General features: G+C 44.0%; 1 protein-coding gene and 1 long non-coding RNA gene across 2 annotated transcripts in view; both read left to right on the forward strand.

The window, feature by feature from the left end:
• Nucleotides 1-85: 85 nt before the first annotated feature.
• RPS13 (ribosomal protein S13) lies at nt 86-4437 on the forward strand. Its single transcript, XM_042785218.1, has 6 exons — nt 86-192; nt 552-600; nt 2003-2081; nt 2998-3167; nt 3543-3643; nt 4360-4437. Exons 1-6 carry the CDS (start codon nt 170-172, stop codon nt 4391-4393), a joined length of 456 nt encoding a protein of 151 aa, XP_042641152.1. The 5' UTR covers nt 86-169; the 3' UTR covers nt 4394-4437.
• A 2251-nt stretch (nt 4438-6688) lies between these two features.
• Nucleotides 6689-21853, forward strand: part of LOC116959645 — a 33470-nt gene continuing 18305 nt past the window's right edge. Inside the window, exons 1-2 of the long non-coding RNA XR_004405986.2 lie at nt 6689-6767; nt 7181-7298. This is a non-coding gene — a long non-coding RNA (uncharacterized LOC116959645). The remainder of the gene's footprint in view (nt 6768-7180; nt 7299-21853) is intronic.

Below are 21853 nucleotides of genomic sequence, written 5' to 3' on the forward strand. Positions count from 1 at the left end.
TGAGGGGCCGCCGCTCTTGGCGCGGGTGATGACGCGGGCAGCCACGCCGTCTCTGATTGGCTGGCGGGCGGGCGCGGGGCGGGGCGAGGCGCGGAATCATCCTTTTTCCTGCGGAAGTGGGGTGGGAGGAGCCGCTGCCTCGCGCCGCTCCTTCTTCGCCGCCGCCATCATGGGTCGCATGCACGCTCCCGGGTAAGCGGCCGCGGCCTGTGGCGGGTCGGAGCTGCTGCGGCCGCTCGGAGGGTGTCGCGGGCGGCTGTGGGGAGCGGAAGGAAGGCTGTTGCGGGAGCAGGGCGGCGTGTGGGGGGGTCGGGCGGGAGGCCGGCGGCTGTGGAGATACGGCGGTGGGGTGAGGAGGCGGGAGGGTGGGGTGCGTGCCGAGGTGCGGGTTCCCTTCGCCGACCGCGGGCAGGGACGTGCTTGTGGTGCCCGGGCTACTCTTCCCGGCGCGGTGCGGGCGCGGCCCTGTCTGCAGGCGAGGCGGGAGGCCGCAGGCCCCGGCCGTGCGCGCTGGGCCCCCACTCAGCGCTTCTTCTGCTTCTCCCCCACAGCAAGGGCCTGTCCCAGTCCGCCTTGCCCTACAGACGCAGCGTGCCCACGGTGAGTCCCTTTCCCGCCCCTTCCCCGCTTCTGCGGGCCTGGGCGGCTGCCCCGCGGCCTTCGGTGCAGGGTCCGGTTCCCACAGTGCAGCTCAGCGGTGCCCAGGGGAAAGAAGAAAAGGAAGAGAGTCGTAGTATTTTGCATCATCATGTTGCGGTTGCAGCCTGATAAAATGTTGCCTTACCCTATGGTCTTAGGATACTGCCGAAGCAAGTATTGTTTACTGGCCCGATGATCTTTTCTTGTTTGTGCCTCTCTGAGTGCTACTTCAATTAGTTTTAGTCTGTATGATGATAATTCCTAGAGATTAAATTACTCTCATTACACTCGAGTTTGGTCTTTGCCATTGTGGAATAACCCACTTTTTTCTGAGCTATTCACAGCAGTAATTTGCTGGTCAGAACACTAATTTAAGTAATATCAGCATGCCCTTGGTTTATTCAGGGTACTTCCACTCAAAAGGCTTACCTGTCAGTTAAACAAGCAACTGCTTGATCTGTTTTCCTCTGCAATTCTATGTCTTGGAGGATCTGTTGCCAGAAAGATAAATTTGTGGTGCATGTGGAAAAGCACGTACGGAAGAACAGTTAAATAGAAACATGCAATTAAAGCACAAAATAAGAAAATAAAAAGATACAGCGTAAAGTAAGATTAGGATGCTCAAATGCTATGCTTAATTTAAAAAACCCTTTAGTTTTATTTGAATTGTAATCTGTAGAGCACTTCCAAATACGTTTTGCTATGCTTTCCTATTTCATGGTGTGACCGTATTAAAAAAAAAAAAAAAAAAAAAAGGAGTTTTTGTAGGTGGTTGAAAGAGTGAGGATTGCCTAGCTTGTTGGTGTTGTCTTCCCCTCACAGCAGCCATGGCTCTATCAGCACAGTTTAACGTAGAAGTAATAGAAGACTCACAGTCCTATCTGAGCAGATCCATTTCTTCCATTTTTTAATTTGTGTACTTAACATCTTGATTTTCACTAATGTCTGTAGGTGCTTTACTAAAACATGGCTAAATGGTTCTCAATTTCGTGTTTCTGCCAAAGGCCCAATTAAAAGTTACTTCTCAGTGGTAGTGATTTTTTTTTTCTCTGTAAATTTGTATTTATGTTTCTGGTGTGCCAGTTAAACGGATGGTAAAGCAGCTGCTTGGAGGCTCTATGGGGTGTTTTAAACAGCGACTTTCTTCATTCACCTCTGCCTTCCCCCACCATATTTCACTAGCACTGTAAGTTCATAATATGTAGAAAAGGTTCTGTATCACTAGAAGTACAATTTAAATTCTTGATTGTTTTTTCAAGCATTACAAAGCATCTATTTCTGCCATTTACAAAAAGCATTCGTATAGGTAGCCTGTGCCTCTATTAATCAGTGCTTATCAGACTTTTTTTTCCGATTTTCTTAGTGGCTGAAACTTACTTCTGATGATGTAAAGGAACAGATCTACAAGCTGGCTAAAAAAGGCCTGACTCCCTCGCAAATTGGTAAGGTTTACGAGTCACTCCTAAAGGGCAACAAAACACATTTTTCTGACCATAATAATGTAGTTGTTCCTTCAGCCGATACTAAATACCATGCTAAGAAAATACAGGTTTTCTGATGTACCTATGTTTTCACTGGGTGGATAGCATAAAAATGTAACATGTCTCATTCTTGGAAGAAGCGTATTTGGGGAAGTAGTTGAGTGGGTTTTTTCCCGAGCAGAAAGTGTGAAGCATCTGTTTAGTCTTACAACCTGTCCTTAGGAATGGCCACTAACAGATACTATAGAGAAGTTTAGTTTGCCCAGTTTCTTGGAGAAGAACTTGAGTTCTCATCTCAAATATCAGCAGCCCTGTTTGGGAGCTTACTGAACCAGGCACTGTAGCTGCGTAACAGACTGGTTCTCAGAAGGTTGGACCTCTCTAGAGCTCTGCTCAAGTCTGTGCCTGCTACAACTTCATATGGTCATGAGCTCTGCAGTGTAGTTAGGTGCTATGTGAATTAATTTATATATTTTTTGTTGTGATCCTGAGAGTATTAATGATCCCTCAGTACATTTTTTTTAGAGTAAAGGTGTCTAACATCTTTGTTAGCCATAGAGAAAAGGGTGATTGAATACCTAGCTTTAATAAGTCCTGTTGAAAATTTCCCAATAATATTGTAGCACTTAATGTGTTACCTGTCTAAATGTGATGGGTGGGTTAGGTGTCAGTTAAGTGCTATTGGATAAAGTGTTTCGGCCTCTGTAAGTTGTATTTTGCTCACTCACTGTCTACCATTTGTTCACAGTTTCCACTAGAAAGGTTTTTAATGTATAGAAGGCCTTCTTTGGATACCTTGTAACTGTAAGGGTTATTTCACAAGATTTCTTTGGGTAAGGTTTTTCTTTTCAGTGTGAGATGTAAATGTTTGTTTCAGGTGTGATCCTGAGGGATTCCCATGGTGTTGCCCAGGTTCGCTTCGTTACCGGCAACAAAATCTTGAGAATCCTTAAATCGAAGGGACTGGCCCCAGACCTTCCAGAGGATCTTTATCACTTGATCAAGAAAGCTGTTGCTGTTCGCAAGCATCTTGAGAGAAACAGGAAGGTGAGTGCTAATTTTAAGTTGATAACTCTCTATGTTTGTTTTTCAAATAATACAGTAGTTTGTTTACAACTTGACAAAGCAAAGACTCTTAGCATAATTCCTGTTAGCCACCCCCTTTGCGTAAACTTAGGGGTTGGGAGAGGCATTTTGATAAAGGGTAGTGGTCTTTGTCCGTGAAAAGGATCTTAAAGGCATTGCTTAAACATTGTATGTCTGGTCCTGTTCTGATTTTACCACTTTTATCAGACTTTGCTAATGGGAATGTGGAGTTTGCAGCAGTAGTTGTGGACTTTTTACTTTATTAAAGCTTATCTGAACAGTCTGTCATTGAGAAGTTGAAGTAGTGCTTGGTTGTAACGTAACTTTCTTTTTAAGGATAAAGATGCCAAGTTCCGCCTGATTCTGATTGAAAGCAGAATCCATAGGTTGGCTCGCTACTACAAAACTAAGAGAGTGCTGCCACCCAATTGGAAGTAGTAAGTCTTCTCTTATGTTACTATTTTCACTGAAGTCTTGTGGGTTTTATAAAGAAAATGCTGGGGCTATTCAAAGGGTGAAGAGTGCATTATGATCAGGCATATCAGTAAATCAGGCAGCAAAAAATAGGTATTTTCATAAATATTAACTAATAATGAAATTTTCATAAATATTAACCGATAATGAAGCTTACTGCTGAGTAAAATGACTGTCACAACACTTCGAAAAAAACCCATTGCCTCGGTGAATGATGTCGCTATCTACTAGGTAATTTTTATAATATTTTATACAAACTACAGTCTTTGTTCTCACTCAGCTACTTTTATAGTTTATGTTACTTTCAGAATTTATTGAGAAATGGCTTAGAAGCTGTGGCAAAAATTAAAGCAATTTGTGCTTTTTCTCTGGGAAAATTTAGCCAACATTGGAGAATTCCCATAGACGTCAGGTTTAGTGTCTCTTTTTCTGAAAAGACTGAAGTGCAGGTAGCCAGGTTTTTGAATAGATGGGTTTGTGCTGTTATCCTAGTATTTGTATTTTAAAAGGACAAGTGAAATCTTTATGCCATAAAAAATTTCAAACGGGTAGCAATTAATCTCAAGATTGGTAGGTAGAGCTTTAAACTGAAGCAGTATTTTTGACAGCTGTTTTGAAAAACTGCTCGTGTGATTAATATTTCTCTCTTTTTCTTTCTCTCTCTCTTCTCTCTTTTTAGTGAATCATCAACAGCTTCTGCCCTGGTTGCATAAGAGCTGGCTGTGACTTACTGAAAGAATAAATTTTCATTAACTAAGTTTGTGTTGTCTCCAGATGGTTGGTGTCATAGAAACTTCTGCTTGTTCAGGAAGCTGCCTGTAAATGAGAGGTTTTCAGGGTGGAGTGGATGTGTGGCCGTGCATTCCGTATTGCTGTCCTGCTGTTTCAGATCTGAGTAGTGGTTGTTGCTGTTCCAGACCAGGGGTATGGTTTGTTAGTAAAGTGATCTAGTCATTTACAGCAATGTATTTTATTCACGTGGGGCAGTGTCTCTGTCCAGCAGGAAGAGCTGGGGAAGAAAACAGTGACAGGAGGAAGAATTGGAAATTTAGAAAATGCAGAAATTACTGGGCAGAAGGAGGGGGGGGGAAAGGGATGTGAAATTGGAGAAGCTGATTAATTCACTGCAGGTAATGTAGATCTGTTCCTTGTGCAGAAAACTTAAATAGACCTCAACCAGTTCTGACAGTAACTGTTGCTGTCATTTGTAAGTGATTTTAAGAATAATCTTTAAGATTTGGGCAAATACAGACAGCAGTTTACCTCTCCTCAGATGTTATGTCTTTACTGAGGTCATTTTCCCCAAATCCAAAGGGTAGTAGCTATTGTATAGTCTGTGTTGCTGAGGTTGTGCCTCCAGGTTCTAAATAGCTTTGACCTTAAGAGTCATCTTTCTGCTGGAGAAATCTGGAGAAGAGACTACCAACTTCTTCCTTTTTTAAGAGAAAATTATAAATTGAATTGTTCTGAGCTGTTTTGAGTGTTGCTTCTGAGTCTTGGTGCGTTACTTAAAATTTCTGCCATATGAAAAAGTTAAGTCAATCTAAATAAGCCCTAACAATTTTTTAGAGTGTAGTAGCTACTTTCTAGATCATAACCAATGGAACCTAGTAACTTCTGGATTTAATTTTGCAGAAGGACAGAATTCCTCTGCCCTGGTTATGAAGCTAAATATAGACTTGTGATTAAAAGTTTTAAAGAAAAGCACTCTGGAGTGCTATTTAAAGTCCATCTTAAAAATTAAAATACCAGCCTATATGCTGTCAAAATAATTGCTTTTGTTTCTGTAAGCATCTGGTGATTACTTGTCAGGCTCTCACAATGGTAATTAAGTGTTCTGGGACGTAGAGGCAATAAATCCCTTTCATGATGTTAAAAAAAAAAAAAAAATGCAGTGAATCTTTGGGGTTGGAGGTATTGCCAGCTGAAAAGCACATGGGCACTTTCACTACTTACTGTTCTGAAATAGCTGTTTGTAAATAATTAAAGTACCAGCAGATGGCACTTTGAAACATTAGTGTTTTTTAAAAGTTTTATATTGCAAATAGTGCCACCTAGGGATCAAGTGTCAAGGCTGCAGGTCCAAACCAGTGAACAGTCGATGCATTTAGAATTGCAGTACTAACTGTCCGGTCATCTCCCCCACGTTAGCCAAGCACCAGGCCTGCCCCGGGCAGCTCGGGACTTGGGATCCAGCTGCCCAGGTACGACCCGGCTCGTGACTGCCCAGGAGAGTTAGTGGAGTCTTTCCTGCTGCTCTGGGTAGAGGGACCGTGGCTGCCCTTGGCTGGAGAGACGCGATTATGGGAATACATCCAGATCTGCAAACAGTTGCCCCAAATTAATTCCTTTCATGAACCAACATAAGCTGTCTCTGCCCCATGGTTGTCTCCAGGCATCACCCTGTCTTCCCTCTCCACAGAAGCCTGGCTTGTTCTGCAGGCTTTGGGCCCCACTGACCTCCTGCTTTCTCCTGTCAGTGTCTTGTCTCTTGATTTCTTTTGCCTTGAGTTAACCTTCAGAAGCTGCATTCCTGCTACTGCCTTATTTCCAGCAGCCTTCACTGAATGTCCAGTGTTGCCTTTTCCTCCTGCAGTAATTCTCTTCCAGCAGGCACAAATCTAAGCGATGATTATTTTTTTTTCCCCTAGCCCAGTGTGAGCTTTTTCCTGCATTGTGCCAGAACACGTACAGAAAGGAGCTCACAGCCTCCCCCACTTGCAGCCCTCTTGGCCCCCCTGGCGCAGTGAAGCCTGTCCTTCCCTCTCCCGAGAGGTGCAGCTGCAGGGCCCCTGCCTCCGCAGCGACCCGTGGTGTGGTGCACGGAGCCCCCTCGGCAGCCGCGTGGCCACGCTGCGCCTTGCTGCTGCGTGCCGGGCTGGCTCACGTGGAGAGTTCGGTTCACAAAAGCCTCCCACTGCACTTCAGTCCTTGCCAGCTCTGCAGCTGTGCCAGGGCTGTGGGGTGCGGGGCAGAGGCTGCTTCCCTTTGGCTCGTGAACAACCGGTTTTGAAGGCTGGCTGCTGAGGCACCCGTTCCTCCTGCAGAGCCCCTGGTAGCCGTGGTGGTCTGCCATTTCCCGGGAAGGTTTGTCATATGGTTCTAGGAAGAACGATGATGATTCTTGCAGTCAGTGCTGGGTCACTGGGGGTGGTAAGGAGAGAACTGGTTTGAAGCATCAAGTTCTCCATTGTATGTGGCACAGGGAGATAGGACAAGGGCGTTCTTTGGGTTATAGACTGGGTTTTTCCACGTAGATTCCTAGTACTTTCTAATCCATCTTTTTCCTTGGGAGCGTGAAGGTCTTCCCTCTCTTGGCCTGTACCTTCTCCTTCCCTGCTCCCCGCCTCAAGTTTCTGTGCTTTACATGTTTGCCTTGCCCTGACACTTCTGGCTGTGTGTCTGAGCTTCTGCTAAAGAAATTTCTCTCCATTTTTTTTTTTTTTTTTTTTTTTTTTTTTTTGCAAAGCAGTCAAACCAATTTTCTTCCATTCCTTTAGGTGACATGAGTTTAGCTTACCCTGATTTGAGTCAGCTAGGGCAGCGTTCAAAAGTATGAACACAACTTCATGTTCTCTTCACTTCTGCAGTTCATCCTGGAATGGGAAGTCCAGAAAGGTGAGTCTTTATTCCTGTGGTTAAATCAATAGGGGATTGATGCTATGCACAGTTTATACCTTTATTCTCAGGAAAGAGTTTGAAAAGTGACTGCTAAGTATGGGAGAGATTAATCCCCAATAGGGATTTAAGAGAAAGCATTGGTTCAGTCACGTCCAGAGGACACTTTGAGTGCTAGGTAACTTCATCCTGAAGGATTTTGTGGTGTGTGGCTGGATTCCTTGCAGAGGCAAATAAACCATTTTCTGCTTCTGTGAATTCTTCTCATCACCAGTTCCTGTTTACAAGTACTTCTATGAAAAATAAGAACTTCTCGTAATTTGTTTAAAGTAAAGAAATTTAAACGCCAGTTATTATGCTGATAAGTCATTGCCACTACTGGGAGCCATGAATTTCTCTAGCTGAAAAGGGAAAAAAAAGTCAACCAAGCTATAGTAATAACAATCAGAAAAGGCAAGAAATTATTTGGATTTATAAATGTATGGCTGCATATGGTATTTGGACTTCTGCTTATTCTGGAAAACAGCTTCTGAAGTGTGTTTCAGTTGCATTTTCTGCCAGTTACCTTTTTACAATTTTCAACTCAAAATCATTACATGCAGGTTAATCCCAAATAGCAAAATGGGAATGAAACGTGTACTCTGGTTTTTATGAGTGAAAGTCTGTGCGTCACTTTCTTCCACTGTTTTTGGTGTCACTTTCATATCATGAAAAAAAATGTAGTTAACAAGCCCTGCACGTGTTTCTCAGGACTCGGGGGGCTGGTTTCTTTCCCTGTTCCCATTTAAATAAGGAGCAGTAGAGCCTACTAAATTCGCCAAAGGCAGGTTTAGTACTCCCATAGCTCTGGGGTAGCTGGGGCTTCTGTCTTAGGCCAGTGCTGCTTCACGTTCACGCAGTTGTTTTGTTTCCTTTTCAATGCTGGGATCAAACTAGTGAAAAAATATGCGCTGTTGCTGGGAAGTCCCTTCAATAGCTCTGCATCATTTGCATGACAATGCACTGTCGTGCCCTGGTAACCTCCCTCTGCCAGCACATACCTTGGCAACAGGAAATGGTTCAACAATGTTCCCTGCACAAATGGGATGTCTGTGAATGTCCTTTTCTTGCTTCCCAAGGATTTCTAGGCATACTTGCAGTTGGATAAATGAACGTTTCCCTCTTTCCTCTTCACCCTCTTCTGCTTTTGGGATAAATTTTACTTCTGGTTAGGAATGAATGGTGGTTTCTTTCCTGTCACCACAGGATTTATTAAAGATGTTAACCAGCACAGATGCTGTAAGTGGAGCTGAATCAACATAAAAGGTTAATGGCATAGCACTATGTATGGGATATGATGATAAATGGTGGCATTGTCCTACAGGGCTTGGTCACTAGAGAAGTACTGGCAGTTAATTTCTGGAGGCTTGCTCAGTGCTTAGGACAAAAGGAAGAGACATACAGCCTGTAAGATCAACCTGTGAGCTTCAGATATACTGTGTGGCAGGTAATTACATTGGCTGTGCCTGAGGCAAGAGGTGTACCTACGTTAAAAGATCACCTGAGTTTTCTTAGTGAGTGCTGGTTTTACAGGCTAATACTTTATTCCCTTTGAGGCAGCTCACTCAAGACCCCTTTTCAGGTCAGAATTCTCCTTCTTCAGAGCCAGGAAGGGGCTTTCAAGTGCAGCTGTCAGGGATCAATCTCTTTTTCAGCTCCTTCAAATTCTTTATGATGCAGATGAATAATTTCTGTAGATCCTGAGCCCTGTGTTATACCAGAGTGGGAAGACTGTGGCTGGTGTTTTGAACTGTAGAAACTGTTGACTGACTGGGTGAAATAACCAGTGACAGGCTTTAAAAATTAATCAGGTTAAATGAACTTGGGAAGGATCCAAATCTCAGAGGATCAGTTCTGATGATAAAGGCATTTTAGATTTGCAAGAAAGGGGGTGGAAACATGTCTCAGTATAATATATGTTAGTGGACACTGGAGCAGACTAAAAGCTCTTGTGAAATATAGACTGTAAAAGAACTAGTTTCAATGGGAGATGTTTTGTGGTTTTTTTAACAATGGAAAAACTGTAACATCTTTTCTTTAAAATGAAGTCTACCCCATCTTGCTCAGCTCTGATGGTGTTGGCAGACTAGGACTATAACATGACTTGGGGCAATCCCAAACACACATCCAGGCTGGGTGATGAGTGGATTGAGAGCAGCCCTGTGGAGAAGGATTTGGGATTATTACTGCCTGTGAGCCAGCTATGTGCACTCGCAGCCCACAACCCACCCATGCCCTGGGCTGCAGCCAGAGCAGGGGGGGCAGCAGGGCCAGGGAGGGGATTCTCCCCCTCTGCTCCCCTCTGGGGAGACCCCCCTGCAGTGCTGGGGCCAGCTTGGGGGCCCCCAACAGCAGAAGGACACGGAGGGGCCAGAGGAGGCCACGAAGATGCTGGGGGGGCTGGAGCAGCTCCCCTGGGAGGCCAGGCTGAGAGAGTTGGGGGGGCTCAGCCTGGAGAAGAGAAGGCTCCGGGGAGACCTTCGAGTGGCCTCCCAGGGCTTAAAGGGGGGACAGGAAAGGTGGGGAGGGACTCTGGATCGGGGGGGTGTGGGGATAGGATGAGGGGTAACAGTTTTAAACTGAAAGAGGGTAGATTTAGGTTAGATCTAAGGAACAAATTCTTGCCTGTGCAGGGGGTGAGGTGCTGGCCCAGGGTGCCCAGAGCAGCTGTGGCTGCCCCCTCCCTGGAAGGGTTCAAGGCCAGGTTGGACGGGGCTGGGAGCACCCTGGGCTGGGGGAAGGTTGGGTTGGGGACTAGGTGATCTTTAAGGTCCCTTCCAACCCAAACCATTCTATGATAAATTTTTAGAAACTGTTGATACAGTAAGAACTATATTTTCTATTGGGTATTCCATTTACAGCTCATGCAACAGGTACCTCCTTAGGCTTCACTCAGTAGTCATTCCCAGTAACTTTCTTCAGCAGTGGAATCAGATCAGAATTCTCTTTTGTTGTAGTATTCTGCAAATAAGCCACACTGTATCTGGAAAGCAATACAAAAATAATATTTAAAAATAGTATTTCACTAGTTCTAATCAAGCTAGGATCTCAAAACCGTATATGATTAACAAATAAAGCCCCTACTAATAAATAATGGTCCTGTGATGTGCAGGGCAATGACTCAGTGTTTCAGTGGCTCCAGATTCCCAGTGCTGTTATTGCACTTGAGTGTTGTGTAACGACCAGGAGTAGAGAGTTGCTGGAGAAAGTGTTGCGTTTTGGGGAATTCACCAAATGTGAGTGTTTCAACTGATGTTGAAGAGCACCGTTTCACTGATGTCTAGCTCTTATATAGTACTTTTGACCCATAAATCTCAGTGGTTTGTGTGAGAGCAGGGTAGGCTATACCCCACCTTTTCCAGGGATGCAGAGGCATAAAGCAGTGAAAGAGCTTGCCTGGGGCAGCAGGAGAGCTAGGCATGGAGCTCTGATGTCCTAAACCCGACTCGTGTCCTACCTGTGGGCCTGTAATACAGTTACACTTTAACCAAAGATGGATGTTTATATGTAAATGGCCTATGTGGGGAGCGGCGTGGAGCTGAGCATGGAGGCAGTGCACAGGGGTGTTTGGGGACACAGGCTATGACGCTTACTGTGGGCACAGAATACTGTGGTGTGACCCTTGGTGGGCAGCAGCAGGCAGTTAGGATAATCCCTTTTTGCGCTCGTATGTGCAAGATTGAGAGCGGAGGGAACAATTCCCCAACCTCTTCCTGCCTACAGCGGGGAGTGGACTGGGCCTGCCTGCCTTCCTTCCTTGATAGAGCACCGGGGAAACGGAGCCAGACAAGCGGATTGTGATGTGGTCTCTTACTGTTGTCTTTCTGTGTATGGCAACTTTGGATATAGCAAAGGAGGATAGAAAAGGTTAGAAGCTTGGCCATGTTGCACAGTTGAGACATTGTCACTTCTCACTTTTGAAACGTCTTGACTTACCAGTTCTGTGATAAAATACTGCACAACATTCCCCTTGATTTAACTGCCTGACATACAGAATTCCCCTTAAAGCATAGGTGAAGCTTATGCTTTGGTGATCTCTAGAAATTGTGCCTTCCCCTCTTAGCAAACATCTGTACCTTCTGCAGCTGTGTAATAAAATTCTGAGGGTCATAAATTGGTCTAGTCAGAAATTCTATTTCAGATAAGGATCCTTGTCAGCCTTGCTTCTAGTCTGATCCAAAGATCAAACTAATAGGGTCAAGTCTGAGCAGTTTAATAAAACAATGTTATTTAAGTAAAGCAATCACATCCTGCAGCAGCATTGTTTTTTATTAAACAGCAATTAGATCTGTCTGCCCAACAAAATTGAAAAGCTCGTCTAAAAGCGACTGTAATCGGAAATGTCATACTGCAGATAACGATGATAGATATGGTTTAACAAAACACAGGCTTTGGCTTCAGTTCATCACAATGATGGATAATCCCATGGCATACAGCAGTTTAGTACTGTATATGTAGCTTGCAGTTTAGGTTGAGAGTATTCCTTTCACTGTTGCACACATACTGGTATTTTTCTTTTTCAGTCTCGCGTACCACATGATCAACAACCATGTTAAACTGGAATGTTTTGCCCATGTCACTTTGTAGCGAAGGTCAAGTGAAATGGTATTTGGGAATATGAACCTGAGGTTTACCCAACAGTACCTGCTAACAGCACACATTCTGAACTCCAGTCTGAGCTTTTTGGCAGTGGCACACTCTGTGAGCACAAGAAACTAAGCAGCAGTTTCAGAAAATGGCAGTGGTGGTGGTGAGTCATGCAAGAGTCAACACTGACAGTAAAGCAGATGTGCTGAAGCGCTCATTTAGGGGGGTTTGCACAGGCTTTAGAGGTATGTGCCTGGATTTGGTTCATCTGCCAGCATGGGAACTTCCACAAAGCTCCCTCTCCTGGATTTATGCAAATGTACAAGAATCTTAGCTTAAAAAAAAAAAGGCAAAAACCAAAACAAACCTCAGAATGTATTGCAAATGTGTCAGACAGTCTTAAAATGTAGAACTTCTATTAGTTGGAATAACCTGAGTAATAGGCCTTCTTCCCTTCATCCTGGCTTTTAATCCTTAAATGTCTGAGTGAGCAGTGATAAAAAACGAGCCCTGTTAGCATCAGACTATAGCGTAGCCACAAGCACCTGATGTGTGTAAAAGACCTGGCCATCAGTATGTTTTCAGTCTTAATGATATTTCTTCTCACATGAGCTGAGAGAAGACAAGAACTTCCCAGTCACTGTGTTTTTGATGGGAAGATATGGCCACTGTAAGGAGCATTAGGGGTCCTGTTGTCCTGGAGGTCTGCAGTGTTAGCATCACCCCGCATTTTTATGTCTACGGAAAAGTGTCAGACTGTGGGTTAGATTGTGCTGGGTATTTCAATCAGTGGCTTTTTTTTCTGCTCCCTAGTCCCTGAATGCTCCTCTACTTAATAAGGTGCAGACCCTTATCAGGGAGCATGTTGAAGTGCCTGCGATCCTGATGTGCATTACTTGGAGCTTTATCTGACCTGTGCCAGATGGATAGCTGGGGTAGTCCGAGTCCTGTCCCTCCCATCACTTCCCTTCTTTAGCCAGTGCATCCTGGTGATCTGTTAAAGACAACAGATTCCCAGGTTAGAAGTCTTTATCAGAAGTAGTGGTGTCTGACTTCATATTACCTCTCCCCAGAGGGCACAAAAGGTGACCCGTCTGATGGCTGCACTTCCTGTCTCTGGTGGGCACACGCTGACCCCTGCATCCTTCATACAGCATCCTGTTTCAGTTGCTGGAGTCCCTTCAAGGTACAAGTTAAGAGTCAGCTTAAACAGAAACCTCCCACCGATTCAAGTTACAGGCATTTACTTCTCATTTCCACGGAGATTGCTCTGCTTTCAAATGAGAAACTGCTATCCGTTTTGATGCAGGACACAACAAATTGCAGGTATCTGTCTCCTTACAGAGAAGGAAGGGGAAACAGATTTGCCACCTTTCAGCTATTGGCATCCAGGCTGGCTCCTGGTGATGGGAACCTTCCCCCGTTCCATGGCTTGAGAAGAGCCAAACCTTGTACATGTTGATGTAGTTTTCAACTTGCTCTAGGGGTGAAGATCACATGAAGAAGAATATCTCCATATTTGTGCGCTTTGGATACGTTCTCTGTCCATCAGGTGCAGGGCTTTTTTCTGTTAACGGATCCTCTTCCTCCTCTGCCACTGACATCTTTGACACCCTCATTTGCTCTCATCCTGTGAGTAGGATTCAAAGTTCTCCCAGTAGCTGTGTAGGTTGCAGTTTACTATTTGAGCAATGTTGGTGTACCAGCCTGCTACTGCTGAAAGTGCAATCCAGTCTATAGTCACTATTGCAGCTCAGCCTGCAGACGCTAGATCTGACGTAAGGAAAGAGGCAGTGAAGGTGTGGGAGGCAGAAGTGGATTGCTTTCGGTGCACAGCTATCTGTTAAACGCTCCTTACTGTCACGCTGACCGCAGAGTTCAGCTCTGCCTGGCAGCTGGCTGGAAGCAGCCCAGCAGCGAGCGGGTGCGTGGGTCACGTAGCTGGCTCCGTGCTGGAGGAGGCTCGACACATCGTGAGGCTTTCAGCCCGTGCCCAGCTGGCGTCGTCAGCCCAACAAATGTGGGAAGCTCTGCATGAGATGAGTTCTGGTGGTCCCAGTAGCAGGACGCCGCTGTCACCAGTGCCTTTTCTGGGAGACTCTCTTTTTCTCCCTGCTACGTGACCCACATGGGTCTGTGATAAAAAGGGGAAAAGTGAGGAAAAAGGAGCTGTGGCCCAGAGATGCGTGGCATACGGGCAACAGCCTGAGCAGCTCTGTGAGGGGCAAGTTGAACCCCAGAAAATTAGGATAATTGGTCTTCTATATAGCAGTGCCATAGTTCCTCTCAAGGGGACCCCAAAGCAGTTCAGGGATTTCTTAGTAGAGTGTTTTTTCCCCTTTTGTGACTGTTCAAATGTTTCCTCCCTCTTTCTTGAATTACTCACACTACTTTTGTGTTAGAGGTAGCTCTGTCTCTTTACCTGTCAGGGTAATTGAACTGTCATTTGTTTTGCTTTTATTTTTTCCCTCCTCTTTGTCTTTCAAATCTCTACCAAGCCTTTGTCATCTTAAAAAATTTTTTTTAAAAACATAGTTATTTTATAGTTCAAAATTGCTACAAAGCAAGATCTAAATTGCACTGTACTCTATGGAGAATTATAAGTGTATAAGATAGGGCTGCAGTTTCTGTTCTTAATAAAATAACTCTAGTAACAAAGACATTTTTCTTCTAAGTAACGTCAATTACCTTTTTTTTTTCTTTTTCTTTTCTTCTAATGTTAGTAATTCAGTATGCAGAAGTGAAGCCTTACAAGTTAAGTATTTTGTGTCCTGATCAATAAGATGGACGTTCTAAATTGTTGAGCTGTGTTGTGGTCTCAATAACGAACATTATGTGCAGCTAGATCATGCTGCCTTAGGAAACCCACAAGAGGACAATGCTGGATGGCAAATGCCTCTGAGCAGTTTGTCTTAACTTTTTAGATTAATTTCTCCAATCCCCTGGAAAAGCCTTTCACAACTGCACTGCATATTATATTGCCCGCTTTTCCTGTTAAGTAAGGAGTACTTAGGGAAGGGAAGGGGAGCAGTAGGTTTTGCTTCAGGCTTCAACAGCAGGGACCTTTTGACCAAACAGCCACTCAGGCCAAATCTGTCATGTTTAATCCCTCGTGCCCCATCCATCCCTGGGAGGCTGCAGAGGTGTCCTGTTCTTTGGCCTGAGCCCAAGAGCTTCTGGATACTTACCTATAAATGAGGTCTAAAAGGTAAAATTCCTGTGGTCCTTCATCTTGAATTATGCATTGAACCCGTTCAGGAATTACTTTTGCACTTTGAGGAAAAGTCATGCTTTTCTTTAGGAGGTTGCAAAGGCCACCAGTTAAAACAAAGGGCTGAGATCAGGTATGCGTCCTGTTCTGCCTCTGCCCTTGTCTTGCAGGTTTGTCTGGACCTGGCTGTTAATTGCTGAGCCTTTGAAAACAATTTTACATTTTGGCTACATGTTTTTGATTCCTTAAGGCCAGCTCTGCCAAAATAGCCCCATTGAATCATTGTTTAGTTTTTAGACTGAACGATCCATACAGGTATGGGTAGCCAGTGGCATAATTCTGGCTGTTAAAATCAGGCTGTTTGGTTAGCCATGATTCTTGATTTCTTCATAAATTCTGGGGGTAGAAATACAGGCACAAAAATGCAGAGTACTAATTAAGAGCCTTTTAGTTTGTCCTTGGGTTGGTCCACTCCTAATTACTACCCAGTTACTATTGCTATTATTCTTGTTTAATGAGATAATCCAAATAATCTCATTTCAGTTTCACAGTTCATTAGATCCAACACACTTATTAATAAGGCATTTGCAAGCTCTTTATGTCCACTCAGCTGTTTTCAGTCTTCCTCTTACCCTTTACGACAGAAGGAAGAGATGTGCTGAACATTTTGTAGTTGGATACGTTTCTTCAAAGTATAAGCACTTGTCACTATATATTGTTTAAACAGCTGCTTCTTTTTGTTAATCGTGGTAACAAAAATGTTGTACATCTTGGACAGAGGTGTTAACTGTGCTAGTGAAGAGAGGGAACTGCTGCAGTCCCTCTCCTGCCAAGCAGGGTCACCTTTCCCAGGCAGGCAGTAATGCGCAGCCGCCGCGGGCTGCTTGGCTCCGCTGGCAGTCGGGCGTGAGCGAGCAGGGACGTGCTCCTGCCCACTTCCCAATGACAGGCAAAGGCAAGGAAGCGCTAGGGGACCATCTAGTTCATTTTAGCCAGTGTATTTACCCGTGCAGCCAAGTATGTGTTTTTCGCAGGTCTCCCCAGAGCGCGTCAGTCACAGACGCGTGCCCCACGCCTCATTGGTGTTTGTAAGTTCCTCGCTGGTGAGATGTGCCTCGGAAGCAGGGGGTGCGGATCAGGTGCATCTGGCAGGGTGGCAGGGAGCATAGGTGTGCCCTTGGTTGAAGTATTTGCAGCCTCCTGTTACCCCACACATCTGTCGACACCAATACCTACGTGTGCTCTCCAACACTGCGGCTTGGATTCTCTTTTTGCGCAGAGCTAGTAGAGGGGTGCTTGGATAGCTGTATGTTTGCTGGGACTGTGTAATTTAAAACAAGAGAAATCCTCTAAAGAATTGAAATAAACAGATGTGTTTTCTGTGCTTTTGTGCCAACAATGAAGAAAACCTCCAGTTTTCACACACATGTATAGAATTAAATGCAAAGAGTAACAAATGCTTCCCTGCTTTCGATAATGAACCTGTAACTCTGGAGGATGTGATATCTTCCCATCATGTCAGTTGGCTGCTAAGTGTGACAGTCCTGGCACTGAAACTGTCACACTTTGTCACTGTGGTTCAGAGAGGCATACACTGCTGACTCTGAACATGGTGAAATGACAAAAGGAAAAGGGTTAGAAAAATCAACCCTGTTTTGTCATTAAACAAACTGGCACTGGCTGTCCAAGCTGCTGAGGTTGCCATCTATTCCGTGAGACTCTTCTCTCTTCTGTGTCACCCGTGTATGTCTGTGATATAAATGGAAAGAGAGATGCTAAAAATGACTGTGGGCTGGAGGCTTTGCCCTAGCAAACCATGCGTGGTGCGCAGGCCATGGCCTGGAGTTCTTTTAAAGCTGAAACTTGCTGTAAAGGCAGGAGCCAAGCCACGCTGTACTGAACAGCTGATGAATTGCCAGTGTCCAGTGCAGCTATTCTTCAGGGGGGAAAAACTCCAGCTGCTCCACTCACGGTCACTGTGGGCCTGCCTTCACCACTGCAACACTTTGAAGTTCAGCTCAAAGCCAGGCCTCTAATGTAGCCTGTGTTCACATGCAAAAGTTTTTAGCCTGATTAAGTGTTAGCTCTTTGTAAGGAAACGTGCCTTCAGGCTCGCTTAATGCTGCAGTGGGGACAACACAGGCTGTGGATTTCTCATTTGATACCAGCTCTGCTTAAGTAGGATTTAGCACTCTTCCTCAGGCCTTTCTTCCTAACCTTCCATTCCCTTTTCTCTTGTGTCGGCAAGGTTACTGATGCAGCAGGGTGGTAAACTGGAGTGAGGCTCAGTAGAGTTTGAGAAGAAAAAAAAAATCATAAAACAAGTTGAGGGTTTATTTGGTTGATTTAAAAAATTTTTTAAAAATCTTTTCTCTGATTTGGTTTACTGTGCTGCTGTACAAACAGCTATGTCAGAGGGTGGAGCAAAGGTAGAAGCTAATATCTGACCCGAAAGTGACAGGGATTGCATAACATTTGTTTTCATGTTTGATGTCAGGGCCAGCAACAACAGTGAGCTAATGCCACCTGCATGTACAGCGCTGTCACCCCAGTTATGCCAACGCAGCTGGCTGCGGGGCTGCACTCGGCGTCGCTGGGAGCAGCTTCCCAGCACAACAGTCCTGTACGCCAGCGCTGCTGAACGCCCCGCGCGAACCACCCCGCCACCTGCTGCAGCACGGGCAGGGTTTCTAACCCTCCTTATGTACTCACCTGAAGAGCAGAGGATGAGTTTAAGCGTGGATAATCCAAGCTACTACTGTGGTGAAAACAAGTCCCTTACCTCAAATATCACTAAAGACTCTTCTGCCCTCCCAAACCTCTGACTCCACTGTCCTTTAACAGCAGCCAATATTCTCCTGGCACAGACTACAGGAGGGAAATTAATTGCTCTGTAATGACAATCCTCCTCTCAGAAACTGGCCTTCTGTTCTGTGTAACTGGATGGCAATCTGTGGTCTATCAACAGACTGTTTCCTTTGGGGAAACAGCCTTGCAGTTCTCAGATTCCCCTTTACGCTACTGACTATTGGCATCTCTTCCTACCTCAAGATCTGCTACATTGCTGCACATTTTTTTTCACTTTAATTAATTTCTTTCAGCTCTGTCAGGATACAGGGTAATTAAATGCTTCAGTATCTTGTCATAAAAATGCCACTTTTCAGAGGAATTGTCTTAATGAGCCTGTTTTTCAGTACAGCAGAGGCTCATCTATTAGCCCAGTGTATATTTTTAGAGCATGGCATTAGTCAGAAAAGCCCATTAGATCGTTATACAAGTGGCTGAATCAGCAAACTGTATCTGCTGCTATCCTGTCAAAGCAATAACGTTAACATTATCAAAGTGATTAAAAGCCATTCATTCATTTTGCATCTGGGTTGACAAGTTCATTCCTGTAGAGGCATGTAGTATGAAGCTGTAAGAAAGGAAATCTAAAAGCTCATCATGTTGCTCAACCTAAAGATCTACCAGTGTATGACATGCGATCAAAACATGATGAGTGAAATACTGGATGCCTGTGTTCTGTCATATAGTGGGTTGTCACTGGCAAAGCAAAATTGTTCTTAGCCTGGGACCCCTGTTTTTAAGGACGTGCATCTTTATGCGGCGAGTTTAAAAAATTGTATGTGCTTGAGCAGGGCAGGGTTTCCACAAGAGACGTTGTCCTTCAACTCTGAGTCACCCTCCCGGAGCTTCAGGGCAACGACAGTGCTCCTGGTCTTTCCTTGTGGGGGTTACAGGGTGTGTTTGGCCAGTGGGTTCCCCGGCTCTTCAGTCCCCTGTGGTAGCTGTTGGGGGCTGGGCACTTCAGTTGCAGTTCTTGGCCTTGGCAGGGGGGTGTCGTTTGTCCACTGTTACTCAGAACAGAAGTTACAGGAAGGATAAACAAGTGTTGACATTGCTGTCATGCCCTTTCTGGTAAAGCTGAGTGGACAGAAAGGTTCAATACCTAGGGGCTGTCCCAGGGAAACTGCTCAGTTAACTTGCTTCGGAAAAGGGCAGCACATGCAAATCCTTTCTATGGACAGGGCATGATTGTGAAATGTGTGAAAGTGAGAAGAGCAGTCCGTGTGTCTGAGAGTGGAGTGACAAAATACCTGTTGGTTAGCGTGGGAGATGTGCGTGGAGAGGGCTCAGTTTTCCACTGACAAAGGTAAAGGAGCTTTGAGTTCTGCAAGTCAGATTGTGCATCAAAAGAAAAGGCAGAGGGTGGGAACGGTAAGCCATTAGTTGGTAAAAATTCATCTACTCAGTTCCGATCAGTGCATGAATGTTTTGAAGCACGTTAAAAAAACCCCAAACAGTAATGATCCAATGAGTTATCATACTGGAGTACATACGTTTAGCTGCCTTTTCTCCCCCATTGTGGATTGTCTTAATTCTGTTGATGTCAGCATGGCCCTTTATTATTTATTCATTTTAGTGCCACGAGCCTGTTGTGAAGTGTCACTAACACTATATGTCTGTTTTAGATTAATGTCTTGTGATTACATCTATATGAACATGAGTGGCAGACCACAAGGCAGCGTGTGCTTGTGCATGCCTGTTTGAGTTGAGGGATATTTGCCATTTTATGGTTGTTGTGCATGCTATGCACAATTTATTCGTTTCCTACCACAATGAAGAAAAACAACTTTTTTTTTTTTTTTCTTGGCCATTTTTACTGTGGAAAGAAATAGGGTAGCAAACCTGCTGGTCGATGTTTACCCAGGGAAAAAATGCTCCAGTAGGACATCAGTGGTGTTCTGAGAGCCCATGAAGATTAAAATCCATAGAAACATCCATTTAGATGTTTTAGATATCTATCTATGAACTGCGACCTGGGAATCTCTTTCCCATTTGTAGGCATTAGTTTCTAGTCACTCGACCACAGAGTCCTCCTGCTCATTGAATTTGTGTCCTCATCAGCAATCTTCAAATCAAGAAAATGAATGCTTGAAGCCGTTTACTTAATTATCTTCCCTAGCTTGCTAATATGAATCATGCCTGGGAAACAGTTTTTACTGATTTTGAGCAAAAAAATGAGGAAGTGGCTGACTTGCCTGATGATTTGAATTCACTGTTTATTTGTAACCGTAAGGGTTGAAAGACAGAAACACAGTGAGGCTTCATTTTGAGGACTGAGATTTGAATTTCTGAAAGGCATTTGAAAATGCCCAGAATGGATGCTAGGTTTGGTCTGATAAATGTATCTCAGTAGAACAGGTTGGAAAAGAGAATTGCAGTAGCAGTGCTTTCTGTGCAAAATACTGGCATTGATACAGGCATGAGGATGAACACCTGAATATTTTATACCTGAGAAGGCAAATCTAATGATCTGTTGTTGCTTTTGTGTCTCTTATCTATCAAAAATCTGAGCAATAATTTTTACTGATTATTTACTTTATATATATCCTTTGCCAGTTGGATTGTATTATAACTAAATTGTGATATGTAGAGCACAGGAGATCAATATTTCACTTTAAGTGTCTGCCACAAGAGAGCAGTGTTGGTGTAATAAGCTAGGAGAGCGTGCCTCTGGTAGCTTAATTCTTCCATCAAAATGTACACTGAAGAACTGCAAGAGAAATTCAAATACAGTACGACAAATCTTGGAGCTCTGCAGTATTAAGGGATAAAAATAATGAATGGTGCCTAATTTTAAATATTGAGTTCTAAGTTTCTTAGAGACAGAATTGATACGACTGGAACCTTTGCAAAGTTTCAAGGAGTTTATTTAAATGTCATCCCACTTCCGATAATATAAAGATGCTTGTTCCCATATTTGCCAGTGCAACTCCACTGGAACCAGTGCTGTTTCACTGGTATAACTGAGAGCATGATTTGGCAATGTGTGCATGTTTGTGTATGGTACAGCCAGTTCCTCACATCTGCAAGGAAACACCACCTCCATTGCGTGCGCTGGAAGGTGAGGTTGGTCCAGACTTTTCAGAGCTGGGTCTAAGTTCTGTGGAGTTGCAGACTGGGAGTTCTCCGTGGATAAATTGTATGCCGGATTGGGCTCATTAGCACCCAGAGTTTGCTTTATTGTAAACACATAACTCATTCAGCTGAACTGCACAATGGTGGAGCAGCTCAAAGCTACTGCTCCGCTGCAGGTGCCCGAATCCCAATTATACTAAACAATTAGGACTATGCCAGTAGACTCACTGATCCCTACCCTTTCCTGGCTGGACACCAGAGCTACAGCGGTACTTGAAACACATTACTGTCAATTTCTCCTCAAAAAAAAAAAAAATTAAATTGAACTTTTATTTGGAGAAATTTTTATGGGTTAGTTTGGAAGTAATAAACCTTAATTTGTATGTGGTTTCTTAATGAAAATCTGTCTCAGTATTACAGAAAGTAACTGCATTCAGATCTTGATCAAAATAACTAATTTTTACTGAAATATAATAAAAGTCTCTTTCTCTCAATAAAACTTGATACTAGATGTTTTAAAGCATGTGCCTGATAGTTCCTGACTTGAAAGCCCAGAGTCTGATTTTAAAACTGCCACTCTACTTGGTGTTGTCAGTGATCTATTTCCATGTGATAGAAAGCTTGCTATCTAAAAATGACAAGGCAAGTATGTGTCAAGATGAGATCCAACAGAAGCCAGGCTTAGGCCTAAGAAAGCGGGATGGTTTACTTGGAAGACGAGATATGTTTAAAGGAGGAAAGGATGTAAATGGGGAGAAGTTGCTAGGAAAAAAAAAAAAAAAAAAAGATGAAAAAT

Source organism: Tyto alba, unplaced genomic scaffold (assembly GCF_018691265.1).
Source record: "Tyto alba isolate M040663 unplaced genomic scaffold, T.alba_DEE_v4.0 Super-Scaffold_8, whole genome shotgun sequence".
NCBI lineage: Eukaryota > Metazoa > Chordata > Aves > Strigiformes > Tytonidae > Tyto > Tyto alba.

Coding starts and splice junctions, on each gene's coding strand:
- RPS13 (XM_042785218.1), top strand. CDS start 170: ATGGGTCGCATGCACGCTCCCGG. Junction 193..551: donor GGTCGCATGCACGCTCCCGG/GTAAGCGGCCGC, acceptor TCTCCCCCACAG/CAAGGGCCTGTCCCAGTCCG. Junction 3,168..3,542: donor ATCTTGAGAGAAACAGGAAG/GTGAGTGCTAAT, acceptor TTTCTTTTTAAG/GATAAAGATGCCAAGTTCCG.